The 21,867-nt window shown below is 35.3% G+C and overlaps 1 protein-coding gene across 1 annotated transcript in view; it reads left to right on the top strand.

The window, feature by feature from the left end:
• ARHGEF38 (Rho guanine nucleotide exchange factor 38) overlaps positions 1-14,094 on the top strand; it is a 150,507-nt gene extending 136,413 nt beyond the window's left edge. Inside the window, exons 11-14 of the mRNA XM_006076385.4 lie at positions 3,394-3,537; positions 4,344-4,542; positions 4,687-4,946; positions 13,909-14,094. Coding sequence (XP_006076447.3) covers positions 3,394-3,537; positions 4,344-4,542; positions 4,687-4,946; positions 13,909-14,094 — 789 coding nt within the window. The remainder of the gene's footprint in view (positions 1-3,393; positions 3,538-4,343; positions 4,543-4,686; positions 4,947-13,908) is intronic.
• Positions 14,095-21,867: the final 7,773 nt, after the last annotated feature.

Below are 21,867 nucleotides of genomic sequence, written 5' to 3'. Positions count from 1 at the left end.
TATTTTTTGGTAACAACTTTATTGAGATATAATTCACATACTATATATTCCACCTGTTTGCTGCTGCTGCTGCTAAGTCGCTTCAGTTGTGTCCGACTCTGTGCGACCTCATAGACGGCAGCCCACCAGGCTCCTTCCACCTGTTTAAAATATAACACTTCAATGATTTTTGTAGATTCACAAGACTCGTGCAGCCATCACCACAATTTTAGAAAATGGTCATCACTCCCAAAAGAAACTGTGCCATTGGCAGTGACTCCACTTTCCCCCTAAGCTCCCCAGTCCCAGACAACCACAAATCTCCTTTCTGTCTCGACAGATATACTTATTCTGGACATTTAGTATAAGGAGAATTTTACAACATGTGGTTCTTTGTGACTGGCTTCTTTCACTTAGTGTAATGTTTTCAAGTTTTGTCCATGTTGCAGTGTGTTTTACAACTTAATTCTTTTTATTGCCAAATATTACATTCTATGGGTATATTACATTTTATGTATCCATTCATCAGTTGGTGAACAATTGGGTTATTTCTACCTTTTGGCTATCATGAATAATGCTGCTATGAACATTCAAGTTCTTAATAGACATATGTTTCCACTTCTCTTGGGTGCATACCTAGGAGTGGAATTTCTGGATCATAAGCTAACTCTATGCTAACCTTTGGAAGAACTGCCAGTCTGTTTTCTGAAGTGGTTGCACTATTTTACATTCTCAATAGTTATGATCAAGGGTTCCAATTTCCTCAATCTGTCTTTTTATTATGGCTGTCCTAGTGGATATGAAGTGATAACTCATTGTGGTTTTGATTTGCATTTCTCTGATCAGTCCCCTATTTTAATTTTTTAATCCCCCCCATTTTTAAACTTTTAAAATTGAAGTGTAGCTTATAAGATTATATGCAGTAAAATGCATCTATCTGAAGTGTATATCTCAATGAATATTTGCACATATATGCATCTGAGTTACCACCACCCAGATCTAGATATAAGCCTTTTGTGGTTCCCTGTTAGGGAACTATAATTTCCAGATTACAGTCTTCCAAAGGTAACCACTCTTCTGACTTATATTACCATACACTGTTTGGCCCAGTTTGTATTTTATATAAATGAAATCACATAGCATGTATTCTTGTGTATATTAATCTGTCCCTATTGCAAATTTGGAAAACTCAGCAGTGGCCACAGGACTGGAAAAGGTCAGTTTTCATTCCAGTCCCAAAGAAAGGCAATGCCAAAGAATGCTCAAACTACCACACAATTGGACTCATCTCACATGCTAGTAAAGTAATGCTCAAAATTCTCCAAGCCAGGCTTCAGCAATATGTGAACTGTGAACTTCCAGATGTTCAAGCTGGTTTTGGAAAAGGCAGAGGAACCAGAGATCAAATTGCCAACATCTGCTGGATCATGGAAAAAGCAAGAGAGTTCCAGAAAAATATCTATTTCTGCTTCATTGACTACACCAAAGCCTTTGACTGTGTGAATCACAATAAACTGTGGGAAATTCTTCAAGAGATGGGAATACCAGACCACCTTACCTGCCTCTTGAGAAACCTGTATGCAGGTCAGGAAGCAACAGTTAGAACTGGACATGGAACAACAGACTGGTTCCAAATAGGTCAAGGTTGTATATTGTCACCCTGCTTATTTAACTTATATGCAGAATACATCATGAAAACGCTGGGCTGGAAGAAGCTGGAATCAAGATTGCTGGGAGAAATATCAATAACCTCAGATATGCAGATGACACCACCCTTATGGCAGAAAGTGAAGAGGAACTAAAAAGCCTCTTGATGAAAGTGAAAGAGGAGAGTGAAAAAGTTGGCTTAAAGCTCAACATTCAGAAAACGAAGATCATGGCATCTGGTCCCATCACTTCATGGGAAATAGATGGGGAAACAGTGGAAACAGTGTCAGACTTTATTTTTCTGGGCTCCAAAATCACTGCAGATGGTGACTGCAGCCATGAAATTAAAAGACGCTTACTCCTTGGAAGGAAAGTTCTGACCAACCTAGATAGCATATTGAAAAGCAGAGACATTACTTTGCCAACAAAGGTCCATCTAGTCAAGGCTATGGTTTTTCCTGTGGTCATGTATGGATGTGAGAGTTGGACTGTGAAGAAAGCTGAGCGCCGAAGAATTGATGCTTTTGAACTGTGGTGTTGGAGAAAACTCTTGAGAGTCCCTTGGACTGCAAGGAGATCCAACCAGTCCATTCTAAAGGAGATCGGTCCTGGGTGTTCTTTGGAAGGAATGATGCTAAAGCTGAAACTCCAGTACTTTGGCCACCTCATGCGAAGAGTTGACTCATTGGAAAAGACTCTGATGCTGAGAGGGATTGGGGGCAGGAGGAGAAGGGGACGACAGAGGATGAGATGGCTGGATGGCATCACCGACTCGATGGACGTGGGTTTGGGTGAACTCCGGGAGTTGGTGATGGACAGGGAGGCCTGGTGTGCTGCAGTTCGTGGGGTTGCAAAGACTTGGACATGACTGAGCGACTGAACTGAACTGAACTGATTGATAGATATTTGGGTCATTTCCAATCTTCTTCTATTACAAATAGTGCCAGAGTGATTTTATATGTGAGTAAATGTATTAAAATCTTTAGGAGAGATTTCTGAGTGTCCACTAGTGTGTGGAGCGATCTGATTGCAATTTCATTCGGGAACTCCTGGTGATAGCCATCAGCAGGTCTTTCCTCTTGCGTTGTTCAGAATCTTCAGAGATGTCCTTTCAAGTTTTCTGTCTAAAGGGTAATGGTTGACTGTGAAGCCCGGTTGGCAGGGTCTCTGGATCCAGTCTGTATCCACTCACTTAATCACCTTCTTTCTAACTTGGGTCCCCACTGTCATTTGTGCCTAGTGTCCCAGTCTAGAGACTCTCCATTTTACCATTTGCAGAGAAGAAAACTTCCATCTTCTGCTAAAGTATGAAAGTCACCAAGATTCACTGAGATGGAGAAAGAATCTTGGGATCCACCTGCTTCAGAACAGTTCCAGTTGTCTATATCTGCATAACAGTTTGCACCAAACATGGTGGTGTGGAACAACCCATGGTCACTTATTATTATGGTCTCTCATGGTTCTGGGGTTCACTGGGGTCAGGTAATCACTCTCGATGTCTCAGTCAGATAATAGCTGGGGCTGAAGTGTCACAAAGATTTTCTCAGGCCATTGTCTAAGGTTGGTGGTTGGACCATGATAGAAGACTCAAGCAGTTGGAGATTGGAATAGCTGGGGTTGCAGATACCCCACTCCTTCCACCCCACTCCCACTGGATCTTTCAACATGGTCTTTTAATATGGTGAAGCCAGTGCAACTGGACTTCTTCTATAGTGACTAGAGTCTCCCTCAAGTGTCCCAAGAGAAATGTATCATTTCTACCTTTAGGTACCACAGTTGGCTTCAAGCATCTCTGAAATTCAGAATCGAGTACTAGAAGAGGTTCAAAACCTGAATTTTGTAAAGGATAACAGTGCTACCTTTATTGAGAGGAAACTTAGTTTCGAAAAGAAGAAGCCTGTGCAAACTCTGGTGAGTTTGGTAGCATTCAGTAACAATGATGACTATCACTTGCTTTCCTTGTTCAAATCATAGTATGTTATTTTTCATATCACTTATTTCATTCTAGTATCTTATAATTACTTATTACACATAGAATTTCTCATTTATTTCTACCCTCTGCACTATGATCTCCATAAGGTCATAGGTTTTTATCTGTTTTGTACAAGATGTATACAGAACAAGTGCCTAAGTGTGCTTGATGCAGGGAGGCACTTGATAAATATCTGGCAGGTGAAGGAACAGAATTTTGTAGAGCAAAATCATTACAGTTTAAACCTTACATTTTTCTAGATAAGGAATCCTATTCTGCAGAGATGAAGTGGCTTTCTCAATGTCACTTAGTAGTAGAGCTGGGACAGGGGCCAAGCCTCTTTACTGATATTATTTCCCAGAAAAATACATGCACATATACAATGTAATTAATTAAATATTATTTATAAGTGCTTAATACATAAGTGCCTACAATATGGCAAAAATTTTAAAAATGTTCAACAACCAAGAAGGATTAGAACCTCTGCCTTTTTATTCTCAGCCGAATTTTCTTTCTTCTCGACAACACTGCCCTCATGTGCTAACTAGAGAATGTTTCACTGCATAAGTCAGCTAAGTACTTTCACAATAATAGCCTGATCTATGCCTCAACGTTGAAATAATCCTAAATTAATGTATGGCTTCCACATTTCAAAAAACCTCCAGAGAAGAAATACTTACCAGTATTTATTTGTGAGGATTTTATTATACATCTGTCTAAATAAAAATCTCTCCTAACTTTCCAGCCAGAAGTGCCACGCCAGACGGACACTCACCGCTCCAAACTTCTATCCACATACAGCACAGAGGAACTCTACCAAGCTAAGCGCAAGTGCAATGCCACACAAGAACATGACATCAATCTTCTGGAAGGGGAGTTGGTGGCTGTGATCGAACAAAAAGATCCACTGGGGAGTACCAGCAGGTGGCTTGTTGACACAGGAAGTGAGTTTTTTGCATAAGGTGCAAAGAACTTCCACCTCTCTACTACTTGAAATCTTCCCAGGGGCCTCTGTGTGCTTCTCCAAGTGCAACTGTTTGGAAAGAGTATATAAATAACCTTGTTTCTTCTTTTTATTTCCTACCCAGTTATAAAAGGATATGTGTATTCCTCCTTCCTAAAACCCTACAATCCAGCAAGAGTGCAGAAGGTGGATGCTGAGAACAGGTTCTGCGACGATGACTTTGATAACATCAGCCTCTTTGTGTCTTCACGGCCAGCCAGGGACAGTGTCGCAGGCACCCCAGAAGGTAGCATAAGTGGTAGCAGCTCATCCCTTAGTGGAACATGTGGGAAGTCTGAAACAAACGGTACTGATGCTGACAGTCTTCAAGAGGCAGATGAACAGGTAAGAATTTGAACCTTGATGTGAAGAGGCTTGGCTGTTCAAATCATGAAATATGTTCTCTCTTACCGTGAGACTCTGGAAGTGTCAGCTTCTGTTTTGTGTACCTTTTTCAAGGGCTTTAATTCTCAGAGCCTGTTTCCTCAAATGAGGAAAAGAAGACAGTAATTCCCACTTGGCCAAGTTGATTCGAGGATTAGAGATAATGTGTAAGTGAGCTATCTATGAATCGGTTGTTTTTAATCTCTAGCATAACACCACCACATAATGACATATACTATATACTGAAACTTTGAAAAGCTACCATTCCCCCATTTAACCAGTGCAAAGTCTATTGGCATAATCCTTTCCCAAAATGGTAAGTTAACTACTATATAGGGCTCCTTTTGCTACCTCAGAAAGTTTCGATTTATTTGTTAATCCCCAGTGGTGACCAATTAACTGGTTCATTTTTTTAAACTTGCTTTTTTTCTTTAGTGGCTTTTTTATTAATTAATATTAACTTCTTTAAAAAAATAAGGTTAATACATGTTATTTGTGAAAAGTTAAAATAGTAGAAAAATATATGTAAATTAAAAGTAAACGTCTTTATTCTCTCCTCAGTCCTACCTTGCAGAGATAATATGCAGGTATATATTTTCAAATACTGTATTTATCTGAGTATATTTATACTTACATGAGTGGGAACATATATGTTGTACATAATTTTTTTCACTTAACAATATATCCTAGACACAACCATACTTAAATATCTACCTTCTTCCTTAACAAATTCTGCATAATACTTCATTATTCAGATATATCACAGTTTATGTAACTATTACCATAATAACAGACATTCAGAATATTTTGAGCTTTTTAAAAATTTCAAACAATATTTCAGGCAAGATCCTTATTCATCTATTTTTATACACTTAAATGAGTATATCTGTAAGGCAAGTTCCTAAAAATATTGGAGCGTCAAAGGAGATATAAAGTCTTGATAGACAGTGCCATACTGCTCTTCAAAAATATTTTATCTATTTAATTTCTTTCAACAATACACTGAATGCTGTCCAATTCATGTCTGAAACTTTAAAAATGGTTTTATTAAGTACTTACTTACATATCATAAATTTTATGCAATTTAAATATACAATTCACTGACTTTTAGTATACTAACAGTTACCTGAATCCAACTTTAGAACATTTGCTTTACCCTAAAAGATTCTTTGCACTCATTTGGAGCCCTTCCTGTTTCCCACTTTTAGCCCCAAGAAATCTTTAATCTACTTTTTTCCTCCATAGATTTGCCTTCTTTGTATTTTTTGTATTAATGAAATCACACAGTATGTGGTGTTTTACAGACAGCTTCTTTCACTTAGCATAATGTTTTTTGAGATTCACCCATGTTGTAGTATGGATATGTAGTTTGTTGCTTTTTATTGCCTAATAGTATTTTATTCTTCGAATATAGCTTATTTTGTTTATCCATTCACCAAATGATGGACATCTGGGATATCTTCTATTATGAATAATCCTGCTATGAACATTTTTGTGCAAGTCTTTGTGTGAATTTCATTTTTCTTGAGTGGAATTGCTTATTGGTACCATTAAATTTTTAGAAAACTGTCAAGCTGTTTTTCAAAGTGATTGCACCATTTTATGTATCCAACAACAATCTATAAGGATTGTGAACTGCAGTTGCTTCATACTCTTGCCTTATTGCCTTTTTTTTTAATCACAGCCATCTTAATGGAAGTGAAGTGGTATCTCATTGTAGTTTTGATTTACATTTCCCTAATAACTGATGCTGTTGAATATATTTCATGTTCTTATTGGCCATTCCTGTTTTTGTTTTTTTTTTTGATGAAATGTCTTTGCAGGTATTTGCCCATTTAAAAATTGGGTTCGCTTCTGTTCTTATTATCCAGTTTTAAGAATTCTTTATTTTTCTGGATACAGTTCTTTATCAGATATGTAATTTGCAAGTATTTTCTCCCAGCCATGGCTGATTCTAAACTCATCTCTACATTCCTGTGTGTTTTTACCACTTTCCTGTCTTGAAGTTTCAAAACCCTTTTTTCACTTATTCACTCTCTTAGCTTATTCAGAGTTTTTATAAGACTATATAATGTTACAATACCAACTGGTTAATGAATTTTTATCAGTGAAATCCATATACTTGATTAAATGTCCTGGCTGACTTTGCCTTACCTCAATAACCTGGAAGGACAGACATTTGAGGACGAAATTTGTGAAGACACCCTAAAGCTGGTTTGATGTTGAGTTCTAGTTTTTACTTGGCTTTACAGGAACTTTTAGATTAAGTGCCTCACTTAGGCACATTTTGTAGTTTAACACTGCATCTAGTGCCTACTAGCTGCTGCTACTGCAGAGTAATTAATTGCTTTGAGTAATCCTATCAATATGCATCATGGGAATTAGGTCCATTAGAAGTTTCCATTACTGAGGGGAAAAGTAAGAATTTTCTTTTGCTCAAAACAAAGTATATTAATGATATCTTCCCAAAGTGCTGTTTGTTCTCCTTTTCCTCTGAATAGACTGTGGTGTCATGGATAGAAATACAAATATTATTACTGGTACAACTGAATTAGAAAAGGCAGCTTGGATCTGTGAACACATAGGATCCCCTGTACCCTTCATTTGACTTGAAATAACCCAACTCAAATTTCAGATTTCTTCCATTAAATAATAATGCCATGATCTGTATTAGGTTTCTATGCTGCTTAACAGATTATCACAAACTAAGTAGCTTAAAACAACATAAATTTATTATCTCATCATTTTCTTGGTCAGAAGTCCAGACCACAGCTTAGCTGGGTGCTTTGCTTGGAATCTCATAGTGCTGCAGTCTAGACGTTTGCTTGGCTGTGCTTCTTTCCGAAATTCAAGGTTCTCTTCCAAGCTCGTGGTGATGGCAGAATTTAGTCCCTTGTTCCAGTAAGACCAAGGCTTCCATTTTCTTGCTGGCACAATCTTTGGTACTTCTCAAAGAAGACCAAGTTTAATAATGGCTAAAATCCAGTTTTAGAGGGAAGTAATGTCTGAGAATCAGTGCTCTTTTTTTCCATGTGAATAATACTGAGAACATAATTTTTTACTTCTAAAAAGTTGGTTGTTTTGTAATAATTCTAGATTCACTATCTGATCCACTCAACGTTTTTCAACTGCTTATAATAATGCTATATGTCTAGCATGTAATCATTTAAAAAGTGCTTCAAAAGTTAGAAGGCTGTAACATAATGTATCTAACTAGTCATTAAAATGATGCTTTACAGAGCTATTTATTGACATGAAAAGATTTTAAAATATATCTTGAAGTGAAAAAGCAGGTTGCAAAAATTATGTGTACTATAATTACATACTTAATACCACTTTAGGTAGGTAGGTAGAAAGAAAAGAAGAGGAAAAGGAAGAAAGGATAAAAGAACAAGGTATTCATAGAAATTGGGTAAATTTTTGTGTGCTTACCTTTATTTGAAACTTTTTTCTTTTACAAAAATTACTTGCATGATAACAATTTATATTTTTTAACTAAAGAACATGAAGGCTTGCTTTTGTGGGTGAGAGAGAATGAGCATTTTTCACGCAATATGACTATCTTGGCTGCCTGAGCTAATATGATATAATATTGTAAATGCTCATTTTGCAGATTTTAGTTTTGGAAAGGAAGATTAAAATATATTATGATTTTAGTTGTTGCCAATTAGAGAACTGGGATGAAATCAGTAAAATGAGTGAAGATAGGTAATGTGGCTCACTAAGCGAGGAATAATTAAATGCACAATTATAGAATTAGGAAATGGCGAATTGGCAGTGGCACCGCAAGGGAAGAGCTGGTGGTTATAAGCAGTAAGTAATAAATTGGGTATGAGTCAATGATACAATAATACAGGGTGTTATTAAAAAAGGAAATATTATGGAGAACTGGATTGTAGTCACAGAATATTGTACATAAAATGAACCAGAGCTTTATATATTGCAGAGAAGTAATTAATAAAATATATTTTACTGAATGCCAAGGAAAGGATCAGATGATTATGGCTTAAATTTCTAAAACTGTAATAAATGTGTCTAGACCAAAACATAGTAACATTGAAAGTTGAAGGATATGGCTTAGAACAATGAAAACATTTTTTAAAAAGAGAGAAAACCTTTAGCTCTTAAATCCATAACAAGCTGAAAATTTCTAACTTGTAGTCTAATGTTATCAACTACTGTCTCTTTAAAAGCAGATTTACTTCCATTTTGAATATTTATCTTATGTTAAATGGAGGTACAAACATATCTAAAAATTGAAAAATTCTCATCCTAAGGTAACTTTGGACTATGATCATCTAAAGTATTCAAAGTGTATAATTTTGTAATTTAACTTTAAAATTTTATGAGTGTTTATATTGAATGTTTAAAATATAAGCTTTGCTAGGTAGATTTTATATTCCCCTTGAGAGTATATCTCCCAAATTGAAAGACCACCACACATATTTAGGAATCATATTATTAGTAGGTAATTTGACTTGATAAAAAATCTATAGCTGCACTGATAAAGTATGTATATTATGTATGCATGTATGGATGCTAAGTTGCTTCAGTCCTGTCTGACTCTGTGTGACTCTATGGACTACAGCCTTCCAGGCTCCTCTGTCCATGGGATTCTCCAGGAAAAGATACTGGAGTGAGTTACCATGCCCTCCTCCAGGGGATCTTCCTGACCCAGGGATTGAACTCATGTCTCTTATGTCTACCTGCATTGGCAGGCATGTTCTTAACCAATAGCGCAACCTAGGAAGCCCCATAATATGTATAAAAATTGCAAAAGATGGCTAGCAACTACTAATGTGGGCTCTTAAAGATTATTTCAGAAGCTGTATTATAATATATCATATTCCTGAAAGCTTTTGCAAACCATATCTTCCACTCTGTTCTTATGGGTATATTCAATGCCTTCACTTTCTAAACAACAAAAACAGCAGCACCAGTATATTAGAGATTCTAGTCCCTTTCTACAAGAATACACTCTGCACATCCTTGCTAGAACAAGAGTTTGGTTCCTAAAGTACTATGAGATATGAATGAAGCACACGATTTGGAGTTGGAAGATACAGTCCAAGTAGTACCAACTAGCTCTATGATTAGGAGCATGTTACTTCTCCAAGTTTCATCTCACAGGGTTGTTAAGGAGACAGCACATTTGACATGTAAACTGTTGTGAGAGCTATAAAAGGTGGTCATTATTGCTACCATCTCTCATCTGAGATGGGAATGCCAGACAACCCTACCTGCCTCCTGAGAAATCTGTATGCAGGTCAAGAAGCAACAGAACTGGACATGCAACAACAGACTGGTTCCAAATAGGGAAAGAAGTACATCAAGACTGTATATTGTCACCCTGCTTATTTAACTTATATGCAGAGTACATCATGAGAAACGCTGGGCTGGATGAAGCATAAGCTTGAATCAAGATTGCCAGGAGAAATATGAATAACCTCAGATATGCAGACGACACCACCCTTAGGGCAGAAAGTGACGAACTAAAGAGCCTCTTGATGAAAGTGAAAGAGGAGAGTGAAAAAGTTGGCTTCAACCTCAACTTTCAGAAAAGTAAGATCATGGCATCCAGTCCCATCACTTCATGGCAAATAGATGGGGAAACAATGAAACACTGAGAGATTTTTGGGGGCTCCAAAATCACTGCAGATGGTGATTTCAGCCATGAAATTAAAAGATGCTTGCTCCTTGGAAGAAAAGCTATGGCCAACCTAGACAGCATATTAAAAAGCAGAGACATTACCAACAAAAGTCTGTCTAGTCAAAGCTATGGTTTTTCTAGTAGTCATGTATGGATATGGATGTGAGAGTTCAACTATAAAGAAAGCTGAGCACTGAAGAATTGATGCTTTTGAAATGTGGTGTTGGAGAAGACTCTTGAGAGTCCCTTGGAGTGCAAGATCCAACCAGTCAATCCTAAACGAAATCAGTCCTAAATACTCATAGGAAGGACTGATGCTGAAGGTGAAACTCCAATACTTTGGCCACCTGCTGTGAAGAATCAACTCACTGGAAAAGACCCTGATGCTGGGAAAGATTGAAGGGAGGGAGGAGAAGGGGATGACAGAAGGTGAGATGGTTGGATGGCATCACTGACGCGATGGACTTAAGTTTGAGTAGGTTCCGGGAGTTGGTGATGGACAGTGAAGCCTGGTGTGCTGCAGTCCATGGGGTCACAAAGAGTCGGACACAACTGAGTGACTGAACTGAACTGAACTGATGGTTACCATTCCATTGCTCAAGAGTTTATGGCATCTCCTTTTTGGTTTTCTCTTTACTTCTTTAATTTGCAAAATGATACATACCCACCAGTCTGTCTTGTATGTATCTTGTATGACTCAAGATAATCTCATGTGTTCTCGTATGATATTCAAGCCTTTCAGCCTTACTTTCAAAACAAACCAACATATATTTGAATTCCTACTATATATCATTGATATGGTCAATGGAGAAAAGTTAAAATGTGGTTCCTCTCCTCTAGCTCATGCTAGAGCTGTTGAAATGATACATGTCAGTGGTGTCAGAATACCAGCAAAAGCTAAATAGTTCAAGTTCTAAAGAACAGCTTATGCTGTATCTGTACCATTGACCCTTGAACAACTCTGGGGTGAGGGAGCTGTACCTGGGCAGCTGAAAATCCACAAAAAATTTTGATTCCCCCCAAACCTAACTCCTAATAGTCTACTTTGAGTAGAAGCCTTGATGATGATATAAACACTTGATTAACATATATTTTATATGTTTATGTATTTTATATATATATACATACAATAAAGCTAGAAAAAATGTTATTAAGAAAATCATAAGGAAAAGAATACATTTAAAATACTTTACTGTATTTACCAATATGTAAGTTTATGTCATTTATTTACAAAATGAATCATTTCTTAATACATCAACATTATATGATATAAAGCAAATGTAATTTTATTTGCATTACTAATGCTAGACATCAGAAATGAAAAAATTATATAAAAAAGAAAATCATATTTATTTACAGGTATAACAATTTATGCATTGAAAACAAAGCAGCACTCGGATTGTTTTATGGTAGCTTAGTATAATCAGTATGATTGCTTCACAGTAGCCTAACCTATTCACTAATGACTAAATCATAAAATTTTTTTGGCATACAGTATTACAGTCATAGTCATAGTATTGGGTGGGCCAAAAAGTTTGTTCGGGTTTTTTTGAACAACCCAAACAAACCCAAACAAATTTTTTGCCCACCAATACAAACTGGAAATGTTACACTTTTTAAAAAAATCACTTACCTGTGATGATAGGCTGATATGCAGTCTCTTCAGTTATGAGAGGCATACTGAATGGTAATATAATTCTTTGAAAGCAAAGTTATAAAACAGTAAGAAAACATTGTAACATTATTAATTTTATGTTAAATATCACTCATCTGATTTAGTAATTTAGTATTTTATACATTCATGACATCTTATTTTTTATCTTTTCAGTATTTCTTAACTATGTGGTTCATCTGTGAGTTTTTTCAAATAGTCACAAATCTCCCCAGTTTTTTACAATATATTTACTGAAAAAAAGTGTGTAAATGGATCCACTCAGTTGGGTATTGCCCAAGGATTAACTGTAGTCCCTGCTCCACAACCCAGTCTCCCGCTCAATGGATTTATCTTATTTCTCGTTTCCTTTTTATCATGATCCTCAGCTTTGAGAAAGCGAATCTGCCTGCCTTTTCCATGTACTGTTTCCGTGTATACTCTGTACCTTTGAATAGGAAATATCTACCCTCTTTATTGACTTTGTGACCTATACAAGGTTACTTCTTCCAAAACCCAGCTCACAAACTAGCTTATATATATACACACACACACATATATATGTGTGTATTTATGTGTGTATTTATCACCTGCATTTGCATGGTGTTTTTTTTTGTTTTGCTTTGTTGTTTTTGCATGTATTCCCTTTTTTCAGCATTTTTTTTCCCTAGTGGGGTTATAAGTGCTCTGACAATATAATATCTGGCAACTAATAGATACATAGTAAATTTTAATTAAATAAATGAATGAATAAATATTGTTAGCTGACTGCTTAATTTTATAAGATAACTAAACATTTTTATTAACAGTCTTAGTGTAAGAGGGACTAAACACTAAGAGGCTTCTTCTGCATCTAATAATTATGAAGTTTTCTTTTGAGGTTAAAGAAAAATTCTGGTCACTCAAAGAATTTAAATTATAAATTTAATACACTGTCATTATACAGGTTTATAAAATAAGAAAATAAAAACAAATAAGAAAAATTTAGTAATACTTCTAAATCTTGGAAATCTTTATTATGTTTGTCTAAAATTTTAGGTTCTACTTCTAATAATTATACTAGTCAAAGAAAACCATCTAACAGTATTAGACTTATATTGTACATCTGGTTTCTTTTTGACTGAGTATTTTATCATAAGCATTTTCCTGTGTTGTCTCAGAAAACAGTATTTTTATGACTACAGATTTCCTAAGTGTAAGCATCTAGAATTTAACTATTGTTTACTGAACCTTTAATGTTATTCCACCTCCCTCCCACTTTTCACCTTATAAGTAAGTGGGTATTACATTAACATTATTATGCAATAATCTCTTCCAGTGTTTCCATTTCTGTAGAAGAGACTCTTTGAGCTATTACTGAATCAAAAAAGGCTAACATTAAAAAGATTTAATAAAAAGTTCCAAATTGCCTTCAAGAATGAATAATTTAGACTCCTTCCAACAGAACAATAAGAATGGCAATTTCACTGTTTTCATCTTGGACCATACTTTGGCAAAATAAATCCAACAAAGGAGTTGGGGAAATGTAACTTTAGGAAAATTCTAAATCTTGGAAATCTTTATTGTGTTTGTCTAAATTTTTAGGTTCTGCTACTAATAATATCATTTGCTTCTTTGTCTAGATTTTCTATGCAGTTCATGCCTTTCAAGCACGGAGTGACCATGAACTTAGCCTTCAGGAATACCAAAGAGTTCATATACTTAGATTTTGTGACCTAAGTGGTAATAAAGAGTGGTGGTTAGCTGAAGTTCAAGGACAGAAAGGCTATGTTCCAGCTAACTACCTTGGGAAGATGACTTACGCTTAAGAAAATAAGCCTTTGACTTGGATTTTCTGGCAAGTTGTTGATTGACTACCTCATAAAACTGCCGTTACAACATGTTGGCCTAGAAATCAAGAAACCTCCAAACTATTAATATAAGAGCTGACACCACTTCAGATTTTAAGGAAGACTATGCTTCCAAACAAGATAATTTCAAAATGTACAATAAGGAATGCATGTTGAAGCAAACACCAAACACACAGAATGGCAAAACAAACCGCCAAAGCTCCAACTATCAACTCCTTAAAAGTGATCTTCCAAAAGGGTAAATGTATTCTTTATCATCATGAAAGGCTGGATCTAAGGATAAAGTTTTTTCAATTTACTGTATTTTATTTTTCTGTATTATATATTTTGCCTTAAATGTTTTTGTTTTTATATTTTTCTCTTTTGAACATGCATGCATGTATATACCTACACACACATATATACCATAACATTACATGGTTTTACACACATATATGTGTACTATGTGGTACAGATTATACATATATATGCATGAACCAGGGAGTGTACTAAAAAGACATAAGAACAGAAATTGATTACTTAATTAACAGTCAACTAGAAGCCTGATGTGACTCTCTCTTTAATGGAAGTTTTGAATTTAAAAGAACCCTGACTAACATAATGGTAATATCTAACATTTACTGAATGCATATCAAGTGCCAGACATTATTATAAATGCTTTATATGTGGTAAATTATTTAACACTCAAAACATTATGAGGAAACTATGGCCTAAATAGATGAAATAATTTATTTAGCCCAAGTTACATTGCTAGTAAGTGGTAGGGCTGAAATTCAAACCTAGATCTAGTTATAGAGGTCCATACCCATAAACATTACATGGTATATATTTACTATCAGCAAAGAACATAGTGATAAAAATAATCAACGCTGATGAGGACCATTTTCCTCTTAGGTCCATATTTAACTATTGAGAAATTTTTCAAAATCAAGGGCTATTGGAACTTCCATGATTAGCTTAGAGAATAGGAAGTACCTAAGTTTATTATTTTTATTTTTTGCTTAAACATTGTTGAAAGTGAAATTGTTTAAAAACTATCAGACATGACCACTAATGATACTTTAATGAGAAAATATTTTTGGATCACTCAATCATGTAGATGATGAATGAGGAATGTGTGTTCCATGTTCTGAGCCAAGATGTAAATATTTTTAGTTGCTGATTTGTACTTAGACAAGGCAGGCATTGAGGATAGCATTTGCTGTAACACAATGTCCCGGGACACTGAACTTTCATTTAGGAATAGCTAAGAACTGTCCTCTAAGATTTCAGGCATGTTTTGTATCAAGACATTTTATTGAACGAAAGATGTTTCTTTGGAATAGAAAAAAAGATTAAATTTGACTAAGTGGTTTCTTTTAAAAACCAAACTAAGGTAGATTTTCATTGTCCATATAAAATGTGTTAATATATTAAATTTTACAATTTTAAAGTTAAAAGTACTCTCAAAGATTTGATCTCAGTAATACATATTATTACATCTATTACTGAGGAATACAAAAAAATTAAGAGTGCCGTTTTTCAGAGAGCTGTTGACTTTTAACATACACAGGGCATGTACAACCATAGAAATTCATGAGAAGACATTACATGACAGAAAAACTTATATTTTATGATATTGTTTCTAAAATTCTTAAACAAGGTTTTATCAGGTTCTATTTATAAGTTGTTTCTGCAAAAAACTTTGTTTTGAATCGGGTACCAAAAGATTGGATGTACAGCAACTTTTTGTCTTTTAAAGGGTCCTTTGTATTCAATAGTGAAACATAAGTAAATTCCAGTTTGCTTAGGGTAAAGCAAAAGGAAATCCAAACTTGTAACTTGTGGCATATCATGAATCTACCAACAACTAGTGAGGAATTTTTATATAAATTAGCTGTGACCTAAATACTCCTCCCTGAAATGAAGAATTATATAAACAACACATATCTGGTTTTCTAGCTGAAATAAGTGACTAGATGTAGACGTATAGAAGTTCTGTCTACCTGTGTAGTGCTAAGATTAGATGCTTCCTGTCTGACCTTAGAAGAAACCACACCACTGAAATCACAGCTGCACTTCCTAACTGAGCAAGACTTCCAGTGAAGCCACCTTCTGCAGTTCCCCACTATTGTGGCAAATACGCATTACTATAAAGCAATGTTGTTGCTATTTTAAAAATACGACCTACATTTCATATGCTATTTAGGCTTTTTTTTAAAATTATACAATATATACATTTTAAAAGTATATTATTTAAAATCAAGTAATTGTAATTTTGAAGTCAGGCATTATTTTGTTGGGTCTAAGGGAAATAAAATCCCATATGCGTGTAAGTCTTCAAGAAGTTTAAAAAGATAGGCCTGTTGGTGACATCACTGCATTTAAGGAAAGGAATGCTAATGTAATTCTATTCTTTCTTTATGTCTTTAAAATTAAATGTTATTAGACAATTCTCTGAAATAGGTATTTTTACTAAGAATGAAGGGGAAATTTTTATGGCTGTTTTTCTTTATGAAACAAATAAACAGGTGTATGTATACACTTTATTTAGTATTTATTTTTAAATACAGATGCCGTAAGCTATATACATAATAAAGTTTAGAAATTATTTTTTAAACTCTAGTAATACAAAGTTGCCATGGGTGCTTAAATCATGTGAAAGAGTCACAAAGCCACTACGTGAACATTTCTTATATTTTAGAAAAATATCTGGTCTTAGTATTTATTAATAAAACATTTCTATGAAGGAAGAATTGTGCAGAAGAAATGTAATGCACATTGTTAGTCATATAAATGCAGCATTGCATGAACAGTTTTAAGTACTGGTATATTCCATATCTTCCCTAAAATATAACTTGGACTTTTAGAAATAAATGGCTATTAAGTGCCTTTCACTATTTGTGATGAATATTTAGATAATTTACAAACATTTGGTAAACATGGAATTAAAAACTCATTTTTCCATCAACTTCTTTGACTTTTGTCAATGGCAAAAACCTCTCAAAGTTATTGTGAATAAAGAGAGGAAATCTTTATATCCTAAGATGGCAAAACCACTTTATTTAGATCCTATTTGTCAAAACTATATGGCTTCTTAAGGTACTCAGTACACGGTTCAATACTTGAATACATTGAGAAACCTCACAACATTTAAGCTAAATTAAGACATGTACATTTACATTATAGTGATGAGGAAGGAATTAAATTTCACTGACTGGAAGGACACTAGATTTTATATGCTTTATAGAGATATCCTACTATTTATAGAATGCTACTATTTTTAAAGTCTATTTTTGTCAATTACCTCTCTCATATACATACTAGATAGTATATATAAAAAGTTAGTCATTAAATTCTCTGTGACCTACAAAATCATTCCAATATAAAAATATTTACTGCAGGAATTCAAGCTGAATCTCTGAGCCAATAACTGTGCTCACAATATTACACTCTACATACAGACAAAACTTGCTTTAATTTCTCAGGAAAATAAGTCACATTTTAGTATATGCCAGAACAAGATGTTCTTGTTCAAAAATCTTGTGAATGTATTCTTGGTAAATTAAAAACAGCTTCTCTTAAAGAAATATTACAGTATGTAAACGTATGGCTTTCTCTACTTGGTTATAATTTTTATAATTATTGCGCCAAATGTATTTCTGTAAAATGATGTATTTCCTATACAACCTATGGTCACCATAGTTTCTTATCTGTTACTAATAAACAGTACTACCACATCCTTGTTAAGAGTCAGAATCACCTAACCTTTGAATATTAGAGGCCTTCCATTTTATCTCATTTATTACCATATATGTTTTAAAGAGGAGGAAACTAAGATCACATAGCTAACACATGGAGAGACTGGGATTCAAAAACAGGTCTTCTGACTTTAAGCCAGTGTCCTTTTAGAGTTTTAAGTCACTAAAATCTACGATTAAATAATCTTAACAGAAAAGCACAATATGCAAAACAGAAAAGTGAGACTGGCTAAATTTCTACTAAAATGGGATTTGAACTTACAATCCTAAAAACTTGCTCTTTGGCTCACCTATGTATCTGTCTATTCTTTCACTGAGCTAAGAGCTGCAGTGGGAACACCATGATGTGCAAGACACACAAAATCCCTGCCCTCACACAACTTAAAATTCTGTGCCAAAAACAAATGACACATAACAAAATAAAACAAATGATAAATACTCTTAATATAAAGCTGGCTACATTCATCACATGCTCAGTTATAAAGTCCACTTAATGATATGGAAAAATCAAGGTCTAAGAGTTACTTCGGGTAAACTCTAATACCAAATATACCTCTATGAAACACCAAACTTAGTTATACACTACTCGATGTATGTATCCTACACATATGTCCAGATTCTAAATATATATTTATACACACATACAATCTATAATCGCTGCAGATGGTGACTGCAGCCATGAAATTAAAAGACACTTACTCCTTGCAAGGAAAGTTATGTCCAACCTAGATAGCATATTCAAAAGCAGAGACATTACTTTGCCAACAAAGGTCCTGCTAGTCAAGGCTATGGTTTTTCCAGTGGCCATGTATGGATGTGAGAGTTGGACTGTGAAGAAGGCTGAACGCCGAAGAATTGATGCTTTTGAACTGTGGTGTTGGAGAAGACTCTTGAGAGTCCCTTGGACTGCAAGGAGATCCAACCAGTCTATTCTGAAGATCAGGCCTGGGATTTCTTTGGAAGGAATGATGCTAAAGCTGAAACTCCAGTACTTTGGCCACCTCATGCGAAGAGTTGACTCATTGGAAAAGACTCTGATGCTGGGAGGGATTGGGGGCAGAAGGAGAAGGGGACGACAGAGGATGAGATGGCTGGATGGCATCACCGACTTGATGGACACAAGTCTGAGTGAACTCTGGGAGTTGGTGATGGACAGGGAGGCCTGGCGTGCTGCGATTCATGGGGTCGCCAAGAGTCGGACACGACTGAGCAACTGAACTGAACTAAACTGACAATCTATAAAAGAACCATGCTCAATAAAAGTTAAATTACTTCCTAAACAAGTTAAGTCCTCTCTGAAATACTATAGAAAGTAAAATGCTTTTTTTCAACTCTATCCAGCAGATGTTTTTGACTATGATTGGATAAAATTTTCTAATCATTGGTAATTAAATATTACCAACGTGCAACTGTTTGCATTATTGCTTTAATTTCTTGTAGGTACTGAAGTTATATTAGTTATTACAGTTGTTGAACTAAGCTTGTATCATATCATTTTATCCAGTTTAGTTCAAAATGACCCTGAACTATATAAACAAATGATAATGAATATACATATATTTTTTGGTCTTTTGACACTAAAGGGGACTTGGAGTTGATGCCAAATTGATATTTAATCAACAGAAACCTGAGTTTCAAAACAAAGACATATGCAGGCAAATTTTAAGCATGTAAATAGATGTTTACTGCACATTGTAAGTATTATTTCAAATTTGAGTTGTAACTTACCATGAATTCAGTGCCATTATTTAACAAAGCAGTTTAAAATGTCTTTCCTTAAAAAAGGCCAAGCTTACTTTAAAATGTTTTAACATCACAGAAAGCATTTACTAATATATTTTAGAACAATAATGTGAGAAAAATATAGGAATTATGGGCAAGGGTTTGAGTTCAGAAGTTTATAGTTTTAGTAGCATACCTCAAAGCTGAAGGAACAGGCTGCTCAAGTTTAGTGAATGTAAGAATTGGCTGGATGTGTAGTTTCTGAATGAAATGAGGTATTCATGAAGTATAAAATGACTACTACATTTTGCTGTGAACAATGAACTATTCCTCTGATCCAGAAAGCCTTATGTCTTCTGTCAGAATAAGGTAAACAACTCAGATCCTTCACAATTTCTGAGAGAAATGTGAGAAAAGTATTGCACTTAAAGGGCATGGGGGCTCACAATCTATTGGAAGAGATAAATGCCTAAATAATTGATATGAGGGGATAAAAAGATAAAAGCATAACACAAGAACATGAAAAATTACTTTTGAAAAGAAGAAGTTGAAATATTTGGTGGGAGAGGGAGAATCAGTTGAAATGAGCCTGGGACTGATACTGAACATTCAGCTATGGTGGGCAAGGAATAGAAAACTTTATTATCGGGCCATCCTTGTCTTCTTGTAAGGCACCTATTCGGCAGGATCAATTATTGGGACTGTGTTAAAAGACAGAAATATAGATCAATGGAACAAAATAGAAAGCCCAGAGATAAATCCACGCACCTATGGACACCTTGTCTTTGACAAAGGAGGCAAGAATATACAATGGATTAAAGACAACCTCTTTAACAAGTGGTGCTGGGAAAACTGGCCAACCACTTGTAAAAGAATGAAACGAGAACACTTTCTAACACCATACACAAAAATAAACTCAAAATGGATTAAAGATCTAAATGTAAGACCAGAAACTATAAAACTCCTAGAGGAGAACATAGGCAAAACACTCTCTGACATACATCACAGCAGGATCCTCTATGACCCACCTCCCAGAATATTGGAAATCAAAGCAAAAATAAACAAATGGGACCTAATTAACCTTAAAAGCTTCTGCACAACAAAGGAAACTATAAGCAAGGTGAAAAGACAGCCTTCAGAATGGGAGAAGATAATAGCAAATGAAGCAACTGACAAACAACTAATCTCAAAAATATACAAGCAACTCCTACAGCTCAATTCCAGAAAAATAAATGACCCAATCAAAAAATGGGCCAAAGAACTAAATAGACATTTCTCCAAAGAAGACATACAGATGGCTAACAAACACATGAAAAGATGCTCAACATCACTCATTATCAGAGAAATGCAAATCAAAACCACAATGAGGTACCATTTCACACCAGTCAGAATGGCTGCGATCCAAAAATCTACAAGCAATAAATGCTGGAGAGGGTGTGGAGAAAAGGGAACCCTCTTCCACTGTTGGTGGGAATGCAAACTAGTACAGCCACTATGGAGAACAGTGTGGAGATTCCTTAAAAAACTGGAAATAGAACTGCCTTATGACCCAGCAATCCCACTGCTGGGCATACACACTGAGGAAACCAGAAGGGAAAGAGACACGTGTACCCCAATGTTCATCGCAGCAGTTTTTATAATAGCCAGGACATGGAAGCTACCTAGATGTCCATCAGCAGGTGAATCGATAAGAAAGCTGTGGTACATATACACAATGGAGTATTACTTAGCCATTAAAAAGAATACATATGAATCAGTTCTAATGAGGTGGATGAAACTGGAGCCTATTATACAGAGTGAAGTAAGCCAGAAAGAAAAACACCAATACAGTATACTAACGCATATATATGGAATTTAGAAAGATGGTAACAATAACCCTGTATACAAGACAGCAAAAGAGACACTGATGTATAGAACAGTCTTTTGGACTCTGTGGGAGAGGGAGAGGGTGGGATGATTTGGGAGAATGGCATTGAAATACATATAACATCATATATGAAACGAGTCACCAGTCCAGGTTCGATGCACGATACTGGATGCTTAGGGCTGGTGCACTGGGACGACCCAGAGGGATGGTATGGGGAGGGAGGAGGGAGGAGGGTTCAGGATGGGGAACACATGTATACCTGTGGCAGATTCATTTCGATATTTGGCAAAACCAATACAATATTGTAAAGTTTAAAAATAAAATAAAATTAAAAAAAAAATAATTATTGGGACTGTGTTAGAAGATGCATTTTTTTTTTAATCTGCAGATGCACCAGTCTTC

Source organism: Bubalus bubalis, chromosome 7 (genome assembly GCF_019923935.1).
Source record: "Bubalus bubalis isolate 160015118507 breed Murrah chromosome 7, NDDB_SH_1, whole genome shotgun sequence".
Lineage (NCBI taxonomy): Eukaryota > Metazoa > Chordata > Mammalia > Artiodactyla > Bovidae > Bubalus > Bubalus bubalis.
The sequence above is the reverse complement of the archived record's forward strand: the minus strand, read 5'-3'. Positions and strand labels throughout refer to the sequence as shown.